Genomic DNA, 21,274 nt, shown 5'->3' with positions numbered 1-21,274 from the left:
AGGTTAGTGCAAGATTCTAAAAAAGAAAATTCCAATCCTTAAGCCATATGCTGATAATGAGAAGCAAGGGAACTATTCCCTTATATACCTGTCTCACCCTTTTAAGTTATTGGTATATTGTCATTAAATTATCAGTCAATTAAATGCCAACCTGGGAGGCTATATAGTACCTACCAGGAAGCTTGTCATTCATCAGTGGTATCAGACACATTGGATTTTAGTTCTCTTTCGAGGCTTACCAAACAGCTTTCTATGAAGCACACCTATTATTTTTCAGCTAATACTGTTCAGAACAAATAGAGAAAATTGGACAATTCTTTGTTCTTGGTATCTTAAGTCTGTTGGAAAACAGCCAAATCATTTCATGATGGTTACCCTAAATATCTAATTAATGTGTTTCTAAGGGAATATATATAATTTAATGCTAAAAGAGAAAACATTTTGTTCCCTTTTCAAAAAATATCCCTATGGAAGTTTATGACCTTTATTGTCAATGCCTTTTTTGAAACTAGGCTCTGGAGAGTGTCTGGGTTGGAAAAGGTCACCTATTTGCAATGATATATTCTGTCAAGAGTGTGTATGAGTGTAGTATATTATCCCTTAACAATTTAATTAGAATAAAGGATTTTTATCGTTTTCTTTTTTTGTGGTACTGGGGATTGAACCCAGGGACATTCTACCACTGATGTATCTCCAGCCCTTTTTATTTTATTTTGAGACAGGATCTCACTAAGTTGCATGAACTGGCCCTGAACTTGTGATCCTCTCTCCTCAACCTCCCAAGTCACTGGGACTATAAGCATGCATCACAGTGCCTAGCTGATCTTTTTTTTTTTTATTTCAATGAGACTTTATTAAGCATTTAACTATAAACTCTTGAGTACGGCCCTTTAGTGAACTAACATGATTCTAATTGTAGCCCTCTGAAATGGTTGAAGCTTAGGGTCAGACATGAGCCTAGGCCAGGTTGAGATGGTGCTGTGTCAAGGAGATCACAACCACTTCCTCCCTTGTTGTTTTTCAACCCTTCTACCTAACTCCCACCATTCTTCCTCCTCTCCATTTAACGAAGATGAAGTTATTGTGAATTTTTATATTACTCAGGTGAACTAGATAAAAAACTATATTTCACCAACTTGCATGGTTTATATAACTTCTGGAAGAAAAAAATAATTCTCTTTGAGTCCCCCAGGTATTTATGGTACATGAATTTGAGAAAATTGCAGTACTGTCATTTTAGATACTTACTTAACATTTTCTAATTAAACTCCAAGAGTTCAAAGGAAAGCATAGTATCTGTTGCATAGGGAGACATCTGGGAGGAGATGAGGTTGGTGTGAGGTATGAGGGGAGAATACAATTGAGATGGAGGTAGCTGCCTCTGAGCCCTACAGAACATTGTAATTAACAATGAGGCAAAGGGTTGGGAAAATCCAATGTTGAGTTGCCAGACAGTGAAGGGTAACTACTTAAATTCAAATTTCTGATAAAATATTTGGGTCAAATTATGTCCTATGTAATATTTGTGAATCCTAAATATGGCAACCACTACCAAGTGGCTCATTGAGAAGGTCCTGTAGATTCTCTCTAGAGAGCCATTCTGGGCAGTTGTAATAATATTATGTGAATCATACGGAGCCATTGTAAGTTATTGACCAGGTAAGTAATATGAGGAAATTAGGCTTTAAGGAAAAATCCTTTTCTAGACTTGTGCAGAAACATTTGCACACAAAGAAAATATACTTTGTGTTTGTTTTCATGCTTAATTGTCTACCTCTTTAGCACTAGACTGCAAATATTTTGAGGACAGGAAAGTATCCTTTTGTATTACTATACCTAGCATCTAGGAGAAAATATGGCAGATAATAAATAGGTCCTTAATCAATATTGACTGAAGAACCAAAGGAGGAAACGTGGTAGAATAAAATATTTAGAGATGCTTCATGAGTGCAATAAAATGACCATATATATAATAAAAATAACAAAGAATAATTGCCATCTGGTTAGAGAGATGTGATTTTAATAAAGAAGCTTATTTAGAAAGGCTTCATGGGAGATTCCAGTAAGAGATGGTCCTGAGAATAAGAGATGCAGTTTGGGAGGTGTATCTTGAGAATACAGTTTTCTTCCTTCCAGCATTCAGAATGATAATGATACACCTTCCAAGCTTCCTGCCCAATTTAAATATGTAATGTCATATTTATGCAGTTTGCTAATTCTTTGGAGTAATGAGGTAATGAAGGTAAAGAGCTATTATTATCAGATAAAATGGGACAGATGATCCTAGTCACAAGTTTTCTGCAGCTGTAATATTAGAGTTCTGATGTGTTGGTACCCAAACCATCTTGAATGTGATCAAATACCTAATTTGTGCAGTTTCAGATGTGCATGATGATGTGTCCTAAGAAGTTTTTGGTGCCTTACTCAGTGTGACTTATGGGGTTATGTCTCAAAGAGATAGTTCAGGAAGAGACATGGGGAGGGTGGTGTGCTGATTTCTTTGTAACAGCTTCTAAATACTTCATTTTTTACTTCCACCTACAGATCTTATGTCTTTAATACACTGAGTTCAAAATGGGATTTAAAAATAGGTGGTACTGATCTAGAGGGGATAAGTGAAATCCCTATATGAAATCTATTCAGTTGACAAGAGAAGGGTATTAATTTCTAGTTATATCCCTACTCTGTAATTCTAATATGGTGGTACATGAATATTACATGTCTTAGGTGCTAGGTAAATGAGAGAGCAAGCTCTCCGGAAGCTTATTATCAAAAGAGACAAACAGACATAGCTGATTTAAATTTTGAAAGATCAATGTAGTATATAAAAACGAGTGCTTAGATATCTAAAGGAAAGTGCTCTTCATTCTGCCTTAAGGAGTGGATTCATATATCCTGCAACATTTGAACACAGTATGGAAAAGGATTAGTGTGGTGTTTTCTGGGAAGAATAGAGTTACTTGAGGCTCAACAGGTTGGACATGAGGCATGAAAGTAGGGGTGACTCCAGGGAAAAAGGAGCATGTTGGGAGAGAAGCACTGCAGTGGGATAGAAGACAGAAAGACTGGGACCAGTTGCATGGACATTTCATGCTTCTATGTTTGTATCCTGTACAGAGTGGGGAGCTATAGAAGGTGATAAGCAAGAACAACAAATTGGATGTGTCTTTTAGAAAGGTTACTGGCTTCCAAATTGGGCACAATAGGCTGATAGAAAAGATGTTCAGCTGGGAGATTTTGGCCTGCCTGCAAGGGAAAGTGATAGGCAGTAGAGGTAGGTAACTAAGAATAACACAAGAGGGTACCTTATCTTTTGAGAAAGCAACAGGGTTAAATTTGGGGGTCTGAGCAATCAAAGATGAACTTGGGATCTCTGGTTTGAAAGACTTACATTTTCATTTTGCCATTGAAAGAACCTAGGTAGAAGGGAGGGTACTGTTGCCTACAGAAGAGAAGGCTGTTATGTGTAAGAAAACTAGACTTGTTCGGTAAGTCCCCATTAGGTAGAAGGTCTAGAGAAACACATTTTAGCTTTAAATATAGGCATTTCCTAGAGGACAGGAAATGACAAGAAATCTTCAAGAGGTGGTAGTTGTGAATTGCCTCTTCAAGTCTTTTTTTTTTTTTTTTTTTTTTTTTGCTGGGTTTAGTTCAGAAGGGTTTCTAAAGGCCTCGGTGTGTAGAATCCAGCTCTCCTATGACCATCTGTGTGACCCAGGGCAGGGTACTTAATTGTCCTCATTTCCCCTATCCATAAAATGGGAGAATATGCTGCCACCTGGAGTCAGCTGTTGCAAGGATTAATGAGATAACCCATTGAAAAGGCTTAGAATAATGCCTGGTAGACAGACAGAGCTCAATAAACATTAGCTCTTCTGCGCTAAGCCCTTTACATAATTGACCAGATTTCATATTGATATTGATTCGATATGTTTCTTTAAAATGTAAGCACAGGAAAATCTTTTGACTGATCTGTCTAATTTGCTGATGTGTAATTATCAGAAAGGCCTTAGACTGTTACTTGGTTTTTCCATTAAAAATGCCTCATAGACAGCCTTACCTTTCATGTGTGAAAATTAAACTTATGCTTATCTTTTGCAAAAATAAGTAAAGCCTCCATTTTAGTAGGGGTTTTATACATGTGGGTTTACTTATTCACTTTGAGAGCAACACAAGACAGGTTGAGCTTTTTATAAAAATAGGAAAGACAACAATGGGAAGTTTAGATTATAACTTAGAAGTCGGTAGCTTTTGGCTTATATCCTAATATGGATTTCCCTGTCATCTTTGCTTCGGGAGGGAAATACCTTTTCTCTTGTGTGTGTTTGGTTGTTTCTTTCTCTTACTGCCTTGTCACAGTATGTATCATACTTCGATTAAGGGTAAGAGGGGTAGTCCCATATGGAATAAGCAGGGCTGGCTACGCTTCCATCAGTGCTGTGAATAACTACGAGATCTTAAGTGAGTCACTGATACCTCAGTGCCTTAGTTTCCCTTCCTGTAAATGGAGGCCACCAACCACCTCTCCATAGGTATGGTAAGGATTAATTGTTCTCTTATAAACTTACATATGAATTTCTTTTCTAATGACCAATAAAACATTTGCAGTTGGAAGCAAGCCATTTCCTCCTCTGTGTGCCTCCTAGTTAGTTAAAAGAGGACAGATAGGAATCACCTCCTCTGTGTCAGGAAGAAAACTGAAATTTAAAACAAAAGAAGTGGTAGAAATAAAGGAAAAGTTCCTAATTCAGGTTTTATCCTCTTGTCTAAAATGCATTGTTGGTTAAGTGCTTTGAACCTGTCAGAGATAGAGTATAGGAAAAAAAATACCAAGTAATATTAGGCTGCCAGTCTAGGCTGTCAGGAATATCTATTTTGCCATCTGTCACAGGAGATTTTAGGTTGGAGAGCTGCAAATCCGTGACTGGGGACCCAAAGTTCAAAGCAGAAGGTCTCTTCTCTCTGCTCGGTGTACGGGGTCTAAATCACTACCCACGGGCCAGGCGTTTTCATTGATCATACATCATGCATCTGCAACTTCATAAAAAGATCTCTAAAGGAGCTGTGCTTTTATAAAATGTTCTGAGGATCCTGGAATTTATCTCAATCAATGTGATTGAGATACATAGCAATGTGATTGAGATATGTAATACAAAATATCTAACCCTACTGTCTTCCTCTTATTCTGGGATTTTGCGTTGTTACATTTCTGTGATAGAGCAAATCCCGCAGAGTGGTTGGAAGGGGGCTGGTTTCCAAAAGGGACAGGTAAGCAGCAGATCTGCCACATGGACCCATTTGTTACTTCAGGGAAGCGGAGAAGCAGCAATTAGGCAGTGGAGTAATGCTCTTAGGGGCGCAGGCTCCAGGTCCGTAATACATTCCTTTCTTAATGTGACTTGATGTAGATAGAGTGAGGGCCTATCAGGTGTGAAAAGCCCTGCTGCTCCTGGCGTGGAGTGGCCTCCAGACGGTGATTTGGCGACGTCAATCTAGTCATGCTTGATTTCGACACTTAACGTGGTAAAGCAGGATTTCTCTACCCCGATCAACTTCTCAATTAGCAAGCTGCCTTGTGTAACGGCCTTGTTTTGCAATCTCTCAGGGCTGCTTCAGGGGTCATTAGGGTGAGAAAACTTGAGCACCAGCTCGGGCTCCCTAGCAGAGTGGGCAGGGAGCCTTAGAGATTTCCTAAATACATATAACCCTTTTTCAAGTTGTTTGCTTTCATGGGATTGATTCTTGGCACATTAAGAAGCTTAAGGCTCCAGTATCTTCTTTAAACTGCCCCCCTTATCGCCTTTGCAGCTGACAGGTTTTTTTGACAGGCTGAGAGTAAAAAGAGATAACTAGTAGGTTAGTACTTTATTTATACATGTGGACACACAAGCTCATAGAGAGACATGCACACACACGTTCAAATGTCTTTTAAGTTGTCTTTTCAGGGTCTGTGGTTACCAGTAAATTTCAGCTGTCAAATGATTTCAATGCCTCATTTTTCTATATTCAATGTGTCTGAGTTCAAAAGCTTTGTTTCCACTATGTCTGACTTCATTCACTAATGATTTTTAAATTATTACTGCCTTATTCAATATTTCCTCCCTTAACCTCAGATAACATTTACATGAATAATAAGTGCTAATATGAGGTTTTTGTTATGGGCATTTATGAATATATGTTGAAATATATTTAATGTGATTTTTTCCTATTCATGATTTGAAGAAATGACTGATTCACAAATTTAATACAAGAAATATTTTTGTCTTTCACAAAATGTATCTATATAGAGAAAAACATAATAAAAACTTATAGAATTCTCATATATTGAGAATTGTACTACTCAGAGAAGCATCTGCATTTTCAAGCATTACTTTCATATTTATTATTTCCTATTTTGATCACCTGTTTTCCTATTCATTTGCTATTATTACAATGTTGGAAAATTAGATGAATGAATTCATTTCAAACATTTTAGCAGATCAGCCTTAACATAACATTCTTAGAGTGAATTATTCTGTGTTCCTTGAACAGTTTTGCCCAAAGTGGTTTGCTTTAGTTTCTTACAAAAATATTTATTGACACTGAGCAGAGTGTTATATGGTTAATAATATATGTATGGTTCCAGAGATAACTGAAATAGGTGTATTTTACAAGTTGGAAGTTGGATATAGATATTGATATTATTTATATACCCCAGTCTATTTATGAAAGGTTTGACATTCAATTTTAGATCTGCTTAAGGACTTTAAAATTCTAGCCACTGTAGCATAGCAATTCCTAAGACATATTTCATATAATAAGTCCTAAAGTTGACACAACAAAGGAAATACTTAATAGCTATGATTTTTAAATAAAGAAAATACATACACATTCCAAAATTAGGTTAATACTATGAAAGTAGCATTTTGTAGAAAGAAAATGTTTGAAAGCTATACAAAAATGTTTGAAAACTATGCAAAAAAAATACTGTGAATGGTTGTGAACAATACTGTCATGTGTATGTATAAATGTGCAATCCACAGGTTTGATTTGTAATTCTGTTTTGTATACTTTTGCTATATAAAATTTTATTTTAACATTTCTTCTCCATAATATTGTATTGAGTGCTGTAGTTATTTGCTATGGAAAACATCAGCTTTAAAAAACTAATACTAATTAATTAATTGTACATTTTTTCCCTACAAAACCATTTTGTCTTTTTGAGTCTCTGTAATTTTGTTAATATCTTACTCCAAAAAGAGATTTACCTAATCCTACAAACAATTGCTTTCATGGCTTTATTTGGATAACTAGTCTAAATTCTACTTTAGGCTCTGTGAAGTTCCCTTAAAGGATTCACAAATTTAAAACATACATATTTTTAAAACTAACCCATGTGGAATAAAAGGTGTATACCTTTCCCGTTAACTGGGTTTTGAAGGAATTTAAAAAATTCAGCCTGACAAGTTAAATTCTCCAAATTAGTTTTTACCTGAATAATTCAATTATACTTTAATTAGAATAAAGAAAAAGAATTTTTAAAATATATAAAAACCTCTAAAGCATATTTAGTTGAATCTGCCTATTAGCTCTTTGAAGCTCTGTGAAGGAAAAAGGAACAGAAATTTTTGAATTGCCTGAATTCTACTTGATTTCTGACTATTATTACATTGCCATATAATTTTCTATGGGACTCAGAACATTTTTGACAAAGACAGCACTACTATAGACCAAACAACAGCACTTCTCCAGACTTGACCTGGGAAAAATGGTGATGCCTGGCTGTCCTTGCTATCACTTATAGTTACAGATATTTAACCCTTAAATTATTTTTTTTAGGTGATAGCATTGAGAGCCCTTTCTTAATGTGCATGTGTGTGTGTGTGTGTGTGTGTGTGTGTGTGTGTGTGGCAGAGGGGATTGAACCCAAGGCCTAGAGCATGTGAGGCACACTCAACCATAGAGCCGCATCCCATCCCCTCTTAAAGAATTTAAGAACCGTTATTTGTTAAAATAATAAGAGGTAAGTAGTGTCAGGTGTTAAATTTGCTTCACAGAAATATTTAACAAAAGAAATAAGATATGTTTCATGAATCTTTTGGTGAAATTCTACTTGTTGATGGAATTTGAAACTCAAATAGACTCTGAAACATCCATAATATAATATCCTTAGTTAAAAATAAGGATAAATATCTGTGATAACATTTTGTCTCCCTTTTCTTAAGTGAATTTAATACAATCTTAAATCCTGCCACTTACCTTAAAACACTAAGAATTTCTTTAAAGTAATGTACAAGATTTAAATAAAACTTGAAGTTAAATTCTAATATGTCCTTAATAGGTGCCTGTTCTCTTACATAGCACTTTTTCTCTGAAATTAGTCACACTAATTAATCCTAGAAGAAATGTTTGTTGGAATTTTACTGGCTAGCTTCAAGAGTAAACAATTGCCTCGCTTAGGCAAGATAAGTGATTTGTTGCCTTTTTACAAGTAATCAGCCATTACTGTCACTGAGGCTTCATAATCCTGCATATAAAGATACATTTAGCTTTGTGCTGGGGTTCGGATTACTCAGTGATCACCTCCTTGTTGTTTCACAGTGGAGCTTCCCTGATCCTATGTCAGTGCCTGAATGAACAACCACGAGGTTGACACATGAAAATATTACCTGGCTTATTTGACAAAGGTCAGAGTAATGGTCTTTCCCAGGATTCGTTCCCAACTGTTAATGACCTTCTTCACCTTCCTGTAAATGCTTTTTCCCCTCTTTTTTACTTTCCTATTGAAATGTTCAATTATCTGAAGTTCATTAGTTAGTTATGTGATGGGTAAAAACAGTATTTTTGAAATAAGGTTCCTCTCTCCAAACTTCCTTGTTCACTTTTATATATAGTGCATGGAAAGAAAAGTGTGAAAAAGAAATATAAAAAAAGAAGGTAATTATGGGCCTGTAAAAGTATGTACAGATATCAAAAGAGTTTGATGCTGATTTTTAGGAAAATGTTACTTACTTTAAAAGTTCCCACCCAGAAAGACCTATTCAATTTTATGTAGACACAGCTTTCTGAAACACTTGATAGAATAGACTACCACTTTAAAAAAAAATTATTAAAAGCTTTTATTATAAAATTGTATAAACCATTTTCCAATTAGCATTTATTATACTGTGGCTGAAACCAGGCCAGAATTTATTTCAATCTACCAGCCACTTCCTCCCTTATATCAAAGGAGAGATATATAAAAACTAAATTGCCCACAATATCTGTAAAAATAATCATACGTTTTTATGTCCATAATATTGTCCATATCATTGCTGGTTGTCCTTCTCTTCATTATAAAATTATCCTAACATTCAAGTGTCGATTATATGGTGATGACATAAAATATGTGTCTATTATTCTAAAATTCTATTCCTAGTTTTACTTCATATGTGTTATCCTTGACTTTCCTGTTTCGTGGGTTTTTTTCATTTTAACATTTGAAAAATCTTGCCTTTTAAATATCACAACAATGAAGAGCAAGCTTGACATGTTTCTTTTGTTCTAGCTACAGAAATCTTGTGAGATGTAAGATTCTGTGATTCTATGAAATGTTGGTACAATTGCCATATTTGCCCAGAAGTATTATCCTCACCAAATGTTGAGGGGATAATATTCAATTTTACTTTTCTCTGAATAGCTTCTCCCAGTAGACTGCTGTGCTGATCATAAATAGCTCTAACACCTGCTCATAAGGCTTTAGAAAATGGGTATGAGAAGACATTGACAATTATTCGTTAAAAGTGAAAGTATAACATTTAACACTTTTGGCAACTTTTAACAGAGCCAGATGTGGAAAGAAAAAAAAAAAATGATGGTTCTATGTAAATCAGCCATTACCCTCTGCTACATCAGAAACCTGGAGACTTTTATCCAAACAGCACCATCTTTCCCTATTTTTACAGGGAAACAACAAAATAAACAAGCACATTGAGAAAAGGACCAGATTTTGGGTAAGGAGAGTTAGGTTCTTCCTCCAGCTCTGGTACCTAATAATTGTGCAAAGTTCTGTGGATGAACATGAGGTTCTTTTTTCCCTGCTCTTTGTAGTAGGGCTAAGATAGGGCCAGTTGCTCAAGTATCAACCCATTTTTCTTTACATATGGTCTGGTAGCTATCTCTATGCAGCTGAAAATAGTTAAGTTTAAAAAGGAATTAATACTGAGTAAGCTGGCAACTGGAAAAATAGGTAGGGCATTGTCATCTATTTCAGATTATGAGTGAGTTATAATGATTCATATTATTAGCATACCCATTATAAAGTTCATGGTAGAATAAAATGTCTCTGTCCTATAACTTTTGTTTTCTAGTTTTAAGTATAGAACACTAAAGGAAGATTTCTAGGATAGATGCCAGTCAGAAAATTATGGATCTCTATTGTTTGAAAGTTGTAATTGTCATGTATCCAGAAGTATATGGAAAATTCAGTCTATAGACCCACACTGCCCATTAAAAATAGGACATGATCTATATATTAACAAAAGGAAAAATTAATTCTTAAAACATTTTACTCAATAAATAATAATAATATAATATAGATTATAATCTCTATAGATAACCAAGGTTAAAAAAATTATTCAGGAAATATTTCACTTTTCTGTGTGAAGCCTGAAATCTGATGTGTAGTATGCCACAATTGGACCATCTCTCACTTCAGATCAGCCACATGTCCAGAGGTCATTGGCCACATGTGGCTGGTGGATGCCCGACCAGCCAGCCCAACTACAGACAGCCAGGGGACAGGAAGTAAGCTTGGTGCATGAGTTGACTGGAAGTGCGAGAAATCAGGGTAAAACTTAAAAGTCTCAAAATGGCATGGAGTGTACTATCTCAGGTCTTTCTAGAATATTCCTTAAGTTTTTTCCTTACTTTCACAGACAATACATAGACAATACCAAATTGGCATTGACTTTCATCAAAATCTTTCTTAACCTTGAGCATTCTTTTCATGTATTTATTTATTTTTAATTATTTTGCAGTGCTGGGTATGAAACCCAAAACGTTATGCATGCTGGACAGTCCCTCTACCACAGAGATTCATCCCCAGGCCTGGAGCATGACCTTTTAATTTTCTGTTTTGCCAACATAGTACTAAATCTAGATCTCAAGAATTCTGCAAAACTATAAAATTGAATGAAATAAAATAAAAACCCAGAAGGTTAAATCTCCATACTACCAGGTCAGGAATAACTTTTAACCTATAATTTTATGGTCCTCCACCATGTTTTTATTGTTCAAAATGGGTTGGGTCATGAAGTGATACTCAGCAAGTCCAACCAGTGAGTAGCAGATGGTGCTAGTTAGCCCTCTGAGTTGGTTTTGCTAATGCTGCTTCTTGCTGCCTAATGCTATACTGTCTGACTCAAGGAAGAGTGGAAATTTGCCAGGGGCTGGAGAGGGACAGCATTCTGAGAATATCCCTAAAATATGAGTGCATCGAACATGGAACCTCATGTATCCAGGCTGCCTGGCTCCCTTACTCACTTAACCTCTGCCTAAGAGACTGCTATCACATTACCATTTAAAACAAATTCCATAAATAAACCCAAATCTTGACCATGTCCAGGCTTCTGCTTAGCCTCTAACATCAGTCCAAGGTAGATTACTTTCTGCTAGCTCCTCCCAGGTCTCCACCTATGGAAGACCTTTCTGCCTGGTGCTGCAGCACAGACCTACAGAGGAACTCACCATGCTTACCTAATTGCACAGCTGTTTTCTTGCACAGTGCCCCTGCACTGTCCACCTCCCTGGCTCCTTGGCAGCACTCCCTCATATTCATCTTGACCTCTCTCACTATGTACCTGGAACATAGTGGGCATCTGCTTTCTTGCTTCATTGAACCTGAATGTTCTCTTAGTAATATGAACTACAGAATTTGAATAGCAAGTTGTATTTTTTAAAATATAGACATACAATTATATAGTATGGGCTTTGGTAGTTCTTCCTAAAATTAGTTAGGTAATTAGTAAGTTGAACTTGTTTTTACTTATCCTCCTTTCTTTTTCCTTTAAAATGTAACGTGTGTGTGTGTGTGTGTGTGTGTGTGGTGTGTTTAAAGAGAGAAAGAATATACATATATACTATACATATATTTTAATAAATATATATATTAAGTTTTCAGTAAATGGCTTATATGTTTATGTTTGGAATGATCCCTATATCTTCATTAAAAAAAATCAGACCAAAGACCAAATTTAAGATAAATTAGGGCTGATAACATACAATTAAAATAATTATGAAATGAATAATTACTAGGTTTCTTTGAAACAGGAGCTATATCTCATTCCTTTAAAATATGGTCAAGTTTTTAATTCTTCTATCTTAATTCAGACTCCTCTCTGAGCACAAATGTATCCTGAAGTCCTGGGTAATTTTAACTGAAACAGGAACATTGGTCAAACTCACCTGAAACATGTCTTGTGTTTTCTTCTGTATGTTTTTAAGTATGTAGTGTTTTCTTTTTTACTCTCTTTAACACCTACATGATATCCCTCTCTCTCTCCCTCTGACAGTGGAACACTTGCTAAGACCCATGGAGAGAGGGAATAATAGGATCCACTCTCTTCAGCCTTGTAATGGGTGAGCTTTTTAAGTTTGAAACAAAAGATTGGAATATTTAAAATGTTCTCATTTTCTATCACTGCCTCCCTTGGTTTAAAAAGAGAAGTGGGAGAGGAGATGAAAAGTATATTTGTAATAGACAAAAAAAGCAATTGTCCTTCTCAATCTGTGAAAATGTTCCATTCCTTCCCACATCGCATATTCAATAAAACTTCACCAGCCAGCAGTCAAAGTTAAAGATCTTTTCAAATGGTTGCAATTTCACATTCTTGGAAACCCCAACTTTTCTTTCTCTGTTCATCTCTGGTTATTCTACACAGATACAGAGATCTCTCTCTCTCTCTTTCATTTTTCTCTATTTCTCCCCGACGTATATAATGTGTACATATGTATATAGATATGATAACTAGCCTTAGCTTTAATATTAAAACAAATATTTACTGTTATATGTATTTAAGTCACTAGAGGACTGCTTGAGTAGAGGAAAAAAAATGATCTTTATTCAGAATCAAGGCTTACTACAATGGTATTTATTTGTGCGTTTTTCCCCAAATAATAAATTAATTTGAGTCAAATACTATGCTTTCCATAGCTTGGGGGAATTTGATTTAGTGACTTGAGCCACTGACCTGGTTAAAAAAATCTATAGAAACATCTGGTGCTATGAAACAAAAGACACTAATACAATGAACACTCATTTTGCCCCAATGCCTGTAGTAAACCATATTTATTATTGCTATGTTAAATGATTATGTGTCTTGAGTTTTTCTGTCTCTCACCCCCAGGAACTTTGGAAATGGATATTCACTATAGCATACAGTGTTTATCTGATTTATGACTATATTATCAAAGCTGTTGAACATTTAGTAAAATCACAAAATTTTCTGGGTGCCTTTAAAAAATACAAGCATGTATTGTCTTAGTTCTTGCTATGCCACGCATATACAAAACTTAATATTTCTCTGTACATACTCATTGCAGTGTGGGAGGTGTAGTAGACAGATAAGCTCAGTTCTTCCATAAGAAAGTTGTCTGTTTGGTTTTTATCTTCATATCTGTTTTTAGATAGTCAAGACCAAGTAGTGGAAGCAAAAATGAAATGGAAAAGGGTTAGAGTCATCTTTTGGGATTCCTATAAATAGTAATTATCACTGATATTATATCAGTGATACTTGTCTCCTTTTATATGGTAAATCTGCTTTTAGTGGTGTGCTGGAAATAAGATAAAAGTCATATTAATTAAAGATTATTGTGAACATAAGTAGTAGGGGACAATCTAGCCCATCAATTGGAATGCTTTAAAAATCTACAAGACATCTTAAAATGAGCAAAATGGATCAATGAGCTTATTTTTCCCCCTTACCATAAAGTTAGGAGCTGGTGTGCTATGATTAACTTAGGTCCAGATTTCAAAATGACATATTTTTAAATAAAGCTTTGTCTATCCCGGTGTACCAATAAGAGCTCTTAGGCTCTCCTCTTAGGTAGGAGATAAGACTGTGTAAGTACTACAAACAAGAGCTCACAGAGCTTTCTAGCTTAAATGGAAAAGTGGATCCATGTTATCCTCTAAACGAGTATGGGAGTGAACAGAGCAGAGAAGGGGTTACAAGATTTGCAGGATTGTGAATAGTCGAAATGAATTAGGTAATTAAGAGACTCTTCTTGAATATTTCTTGGACACATCTGAACAACAACAACAAAATCTTATGAATGAGGACTTTAAGCATTCCTTAAGCTTAGTTGACATATATGATTATTCTTTTTGCCTGAGAATCCAAATGGCATGTTTGGGAATCAAAGGATAATATTATACATCCTCAAACCCCATTTTATAAAAATATTACTTTGTTTCCTTGCCCTGGGAATATTAGGTTTGCCCCCCTGAGAAAAACGAGAACACGAATGTGGCTGTGGAATGATCTCTTGATCCTTGGACAAAACTGAGGGAAAAGTCTAACAAATGCATCGTTTTGCAGTAAATTAGATCAGATTTCCACATCTCCGCACTCAGTCTGTGAGCTGACAGTTCGGTAAAATGTTCCCTTGTAAGGTTCGCCCTCTTAGGAAAAGGGGCAATAATTCATCATTAGGATTTCAGAGTCCAGGTGTAGATGGAAACTGATGGAGCCTCCAGCGAGGCAGGGAAAGTGCATGGAAGAAGAAAATTTTATCTGAAGCCTAATTCCCTGGTTACAGCAGAGAATAATTAAGATAATATTGCTTCAAGAGTCCTTTAATGATTAAAAATCACATATGCAGAATCCATAAATTGGAGGGCAACAAATTGGAAGGCTATAACGTCAGAGAACTATTTTGTGCACATTGTAGTGGAAAGTATACTAGTGGCAGTGCGCCGTACGGGCAGCCACCAGAGACCTGGACCATTCCAAGGACTTTGTTTAGATGCAACAAATCATTTGTCTGTTATTAACCCAGAGCTTGTAATTATGCAGATTGCCATAGATTTTCCTGGGCCTGGAAGTGAGATTGAGGGTTGTTCACAGTATAGCAGGCAGCTCAGGGCTGGCCATGCATTACTGAACTTGCCACATTTATCATGTTGACTGATGGCAGCAGAAGCAGGTCTCAGGTCCCAGTGGTTAATGTAGTGGGTAATTAACTGTCATTTGCCTAGTAATAGGCTGATGATCAATGGTTTGTGTGGAAACAAATTCTAATCAGGTAGCTGATAAATGCTCAGCTAGCGAGAGCAATTGAAATTGGGGGAAACTATGTCCAGAATTTCAAAATGGCATTGTGTGTGTATGTTTATTAGGTAAGTGCAAACTGGGTAATTCTTAACAATGGCTTTATCTCATATTAACCAGATTTTATATCCACAAATATATCTATATTCATGGAATAAAGAACTTTTGTGTTTTTTTTCTTTCTCAAAAATCATAAACAGAAGAAACAAATGGCACACATAAGTGCCGTGACTCCTGAAGAGATGGTGTGAAGTACACTCAAAAGTAAATGTGAAGTGTTAAAATGAATGAAAAAATTCGTCTCACAGAAGAATGGGATGAAAAACTTTAGTTTGTGATGATTTCATTTTTAATGATGCCAGCAGGAGACTGCAAAATATTATATTTTCCACGAAGTTCTTTTGCAAGAAAAAAATATTTTTCAAAATATGGATTGTAAATTTAGGACATAAAAGTTATTTGAGTTCTGTTCCTTAAGTTAGAAATATTTAAAGATTTTTCTAATTCTCTCAGGAAGATAAGTGTCCAAGAATTTTGAATTTAATCTTCTTGAATATAAACCTTGCGTACTTTTTATCAAGTGTTCAAGTTGTGCTCCAAAACTGTTTAGAAAGCGTTTGCAGTTTCTACCCTCAAGAGGCCTATGTTTTTCAAGAGACAGTCTCACAAAATCACAAGCAGAACATTTATTGTACATTTTGTCAGACACGTAGACACCCCTCTTACAACTCTGTCCAACCATTGTCATTAGCCTGGTAAGAGGAAATAGTTATGAACTTGAAAATGAATATGCATGCCTTAAGCAAAGACTTATCTTCAGAGTATATAGAAAGTAATAAGAAGAGATACTTCTGCACGTTTGTGCGTAATCCTTAAATTCAATAAAATGAAAGGCTAAGATTTTTTAAAGTACATTTTTATAACCAAAATGAGTTTTCTCCATAGCACCTTTGAATTCATTAGTTTAGAACTGCTTTTAATTTGGTCTTTCCCATGAGAGCTATTATATTTTTCTCCTGTCAGACTGATGTTGAAGAAAAAAGAAAACTGGCAGATGTAGTGTTTTTCATCTAGTTTGCTTCCTAGTTAAAAAGTACATTAACTACTATGCATGAAATATTATTTGCAGTGATTCTTTACCACCACTAACAACTTTGAAGGAACTTGGTTTAAATATTGCCAGTGAAAATGAGTAAAATATTTCTTCCCACTAGGAAATGATAAGACATTTTATTTTGTCCTATTTTTTAGGTCATTACAATAACCATTTTCAGGTATCTACAGCAAATAAGATTTTAAAAGAATACCTTTTTTTCCCCCTCAGGCAATTTCAGTGGTTCTGACAATATATTATGCTTGAACTCCTGGTCTAGCTATATATAGTTTACAGCCTCATTTACTTTAATGCGCTACCTGAATAACAGAATCACAGCTATAACTATGGTATAGGGCCAGAAGGTACAAGCACATCCATGGTTTTTTGACTATTTAAATGGCTTGTTCATAAACGTTATTTCAATAATAATGGCAAACCTCTTAGAATCTAGATGTCAGAAAAATGGCAAGTCATTCAAATGGGTTTCTTTTCCAACTAAAATATCAAATATACAATGTTAAGATCAAAGTTACATTGCTTTTATGTTTACTATGTACTCCAACAAGTAGGTTTTTTGCTGTGAATTCACCCCTGTTGATTTCTGTTTGTGTACAGTTATGTAAACTTCCTAATGTATTTGCCTTTTCCTTTGCTTTCCAAACAAGATGTGATTTTCATCAAGAAAGGCCAATGGAGTATATATTACAGAAGAATATTTATGTGTGCACCTAGGATAAAACTCGTTTGTGTATCTCATAAGTCATTATATTGATAGCTTTACGGGGTATATTGGTATCCTCTATTCACAATCTCAGATTTCCCTTAGTTAAAAACAAAACAAAAACAACAAAAAACTCCTATTTATTGTTGTAGGCTTTTTGGTGTAACAGGAAACTGTGCTGCCTGTAGCAAGCTCATTCCTGCCTTTGAGATGGTGATGCGTGCTAAGGACAATGTCTACCACCTGGACTGCTTTGCCTGTCAGCTCTGTAACCAGAGGTAAGGAGGCTTCATCTTGGCTTCTCAAAAATGGCACACCTCTGTGCTGGCTATTGATGGAATAGGTGGTAATGATATTGGTACACTTTACTAAAAGCAATTAATCTCAGCATTTTTGTTTTCTGCAAAGATTAATTCAGTGCCAGAAATAGGCACCAAGGAGGGAGGTCTTAAGACTGACTTTAAAAGAACTGTATTGTATAATAGCCTGTGACTGGACCTGGAAATATTTTTATTAACTTTTAGACTTATTATTCATTCTTCTCTTTATCATTTTTCTGTCTTTTAACAAGTTAGTTTTAAATAGCTTTTTTGTACTGCTTCTGTGAGCAAACAAGTTACCACAAGGCAAACATACAGAAATGTGTAGCAGACATTTTGTTTTCATCGTATTTATTGAATTTATAGTTTCCCCCTATTTCTTATTTGCAATTTTAACCTTCTCCTATGTGTGCTATTTCAGTTGCCTCAAATCTCTTTAAGTATGAGACCAGACAGAGCTAATAATTAAGCAATTATCAGAATTGGAAAGGCAGGATTGGCAAAGCAGCAATGGAAAGAGCATTGCATGGGGAATCTGGAAGCTTAAGTTCTTGTCTTATCTCTGCCACAAATTGACTGTGTGACCTTAAGCCAAACACTACACCTCTCTGGACCTCAGTTTTTTTATTTGTAATGTGAGGGAGCTTGATGAACTTCAGAACTCTTTTGATTCAAAAGTATTATGACTTAAACCCATTTTTTCTTATTGAAAGTTAAACTTTTATTTCCAGTGATATTGGCACTTCTTTTATGTGATAAATGCAGAGAATTTTAAAATATTTAAAAAGTGCATATCAAAAATACAATATTTTAAAAATTAGTATACTTGATGGATTTTAATGAAAATGAATAAAGTGAGTATGTCTATGGCTGTGAGAATATGTAAACATAGTATATTATAGATAAACATCAGTTCCATCAAGTTCTCAGTTCTTGTAATTTGCCCTGAAAGGTTCTGTTTAATGCATAGTCTTCTTATAAGGTTCTGTAGAACAGCAGAAGGAAAGAATATGGTCTTTATGGTGAGAACTAGATTCAAATTCCAGCCCCAGTATATCAGCTGATATATTAGCTGTGTGATCTTAGTATGTTACTTGATCTCTCTGAGTTTATTTTCTACACCCATAATACACTAATATCTATCTTACAAATTAAAAAAAAGTAAAATCATTTATAATAAGTACCAGGAACATGATAGGTTTTCAAAAGTTATTTGTTTTATATTTGTAATTTACTTGGACCATATCACGAACTAGATTTTTCTACAAGACATGTAACATCTCTTGCTAAATGCAGATGTTTAGAATGTGGCCCAGTATGCCTTTATACTATCATCATTCCCTAGACACTAGCTAAAGAAGTCATCTCATATCTTGATTTTTTTCATTACAAGTGCATGGAGTGAAAGTAGGTTAATACTGTTTAAGATGACATTTAGCCAAAAAATAAATTCATGAATGCACATTTTATTTCTTTTATGAATATGGACATACAACACAAACATCCATACTCTATACAGACACATTTATATGCATGTGTACATGTGTGTGTGTATATGTTTGGAAAGTATAATAGGAATAAACAGAACACCTTTGTTTCCTTGATGCACTAACAGCAGTCACTAACAACACAGTTAGGTTTATGCAATAATAATTTCTACTGCTGTTCTACTTATAAAAGCTGACATATTCATAGGAGAAAACTTAGATAATAGAAAACAATAAAGAACAATATGGTCCATGTCTTACTATTCGAAAAAAAATATAACCAACCTCTCGTTTTCTACGTATATATAACAAATTACACATAGTGTCTACTCTGCATGGTATCCATATTTAAGAAGCTTTTAAAAAAATAAACAAGGAAGAATCTTAATGTTTGATATTCAGACCCTCTAATTTATATTATATACCTTCTTACCTGTCACTGAAATTTCTTTTAAGATGTTTTAAGCTATTTCATGTTCAGTTTTATAGATAGAGCATCATATATTAAATTAGTCTGCTAGGCCAAGTGCAGTAGCATTCATCTGTAAACCCAGCAATTTGGGAGGCTGGGGCAGAAAGATCTCAAGTTTGAGGCCAGCCCCAGCAACTCAGTGAGACCCTCTCTCAAAATAAAAAATAAAAGGGGCTGTGGATGTAGCTCAGCAGTAAAGTGCCCCTGGGTTCAATCCCTAGTACTTGGAAAAAAAATCAGTCTTCTATCATCTAATCTACGGATTGTTTCTTCCTAAATTTTGATATTATCACCAATAATATAGGCTCATATCTATCAGGATAAATTCACAGTAGCATAATTAAGCAAAATAATGTAACAATTTGAAGGCTTATGTTAAATGTTGTTAAAGATGCTCTTTAGAAATGTCCTACCAATTATTCTCACACCAAAATTGCACAAAATTATTCATGTCCTCACATTGGCTTTAACATTGAGAATTATTATTTAAGAAGAAACTTTTGTCACCTTTAGGATGACTGATGGCTCCTCATCATAACTTTTAATTGACATTTATTTGATTATTAGTGATCCTTTTTTGTATCATCTTTTAAGGAACTGATCATTTATGCTGTTTGTCCATTTTTCTATTAGGGCAGGCTTACCTATTTTATCTATTTTCCACACAATAGAATGAAAACATCATTCAAGTGCTAAACTCAGCCTAAATTCTATTATGATGCAAAGCAATTGTAGGTGGTTAATGCTATTTACAAATCATATATCAATTTTATTTCACCATTGAAATAAAAAGTCGCGTTCACAATTAAGTCTGTCTCCTCAGTAGAACTCAGTCAAGTAAGACAAACACTCCTAAATTTTGGCTCTAAAACTGTTCACATTCTTATTGCTGCAAAATACTATTCTAGTATCATTATTAAAGTACCTAATATATTTCTGTGTTCACTTCATTTATTACATGCCATAATGGGACTGCATATCTTTAGTGCTGGTTATGCACAATTAGCACTTAGTTATTGTCTTGTCACTTCAGCCCCTACAAGACAAACTTCTCTAATGCAGGAAGTCAACTCATCTTCATCAGTCAAGCAAAGCAGACAAATTTTGTTACCCTGAGTACAGAAGGCTTTCAATACAGGAGCATCTGTTTTTACTTTAAAATCAGCTTGGAGATTCCTTCCAGTAAAGCCATATCCCACAGAAGCCAAATTATTGCCACCGTATTATACCTTTTCAAGTGAAACATGAGATAAATAGGTAATTGATAAGCAATTTCCCCTAAGCAAACTTTATTGACATCTGAAATTATGAAATTGTAAATATTTGTGAATTTTCTTCAGCTATCATTTTATCTTACTTTTTAAGTAAAATGGCATTAAGATCCAAAGCCCTTCCAAATGTTTAAAAACATAATAATAATAACCATTCATAATTGGTTGTCCCTTGTACAAATCTTCTGGCCTTTTTAAAAGTGCAAATTCTGGATTAAAAATATAAAAGTTTCTCTATTCAAAAAGGAAACTTAAGGAGAGCTATTTTGAGTCACTTTCATGATAACTTGAATCTCATTCAGAATTAGAAAAAAAATCTATATAACAAGTTCATCTCTTAAATGTGAATAAGAGGTTCCTCCTTAGAAGATTCAATAAAAATAAATAATGGTTTATAAGAAAAGGGGGAAAAAGTTCTTGTTTATAATGAAGTCTCCCTAAATATGTAGAAATGCATAACATTTCCTTTTCTTTCACTAAACTATAAAAGCACTATGCTAGGCTCTGTGGGAGCAAAGGTGGATAAAATCAAGCTTTTTTCTTAGATGTGTTCAGAGCTGAGAGAGAGAGAGACATCAAAGACTCACAGATGAGAGTAATCAATGTGAAATAGATTT

The 21,274-nt window shown here is 34.8% G+C and overlaps 1 protein-coding gene across 10 annotated transcripts in view; it reads left to right on the top strand.

The window, feature by feature from the left end:
- Positions 1 to 21,274, top strand: part of Lmo3 (LIM domain only 3) — a 58,933-nt gene that overhangs the window by 29,698 nt on the left and 7,961 nt on the right. For all 10 annotated transcript variants that reach the window (XM_048787226.1, XM_048787224.1, XM_048787219.1 and 7 more), the window contains one exon: positions 17,260 to 17,385. In XM_048787226.1, coding sequence (XP_048643183.1) covers positions 17,260 to 17,385 — 126 coding nt within the window. The remainder of the gene's footprint in view (positions 1 to 17,259; positions 17,386 to 21,274) is intronic.

The sequence above is a fragment of the Marmota marmota genome, unplaced genomic scaffold (assembly GCF_001458135.2).
Source record: "Marmota marmota marmota unplaced genomic scaffold, marMar, whole genome shotgun sequence".
Classification (NCBI taxonomy): Eukaryota; Metazoa; Chordata; class Mammalia; order Rodentia; family Sciuridae; genus Marmota; species Marmota marmota.
This window is presented reverse-complemented; position numbering and strand designations above follow the sequence as displayed.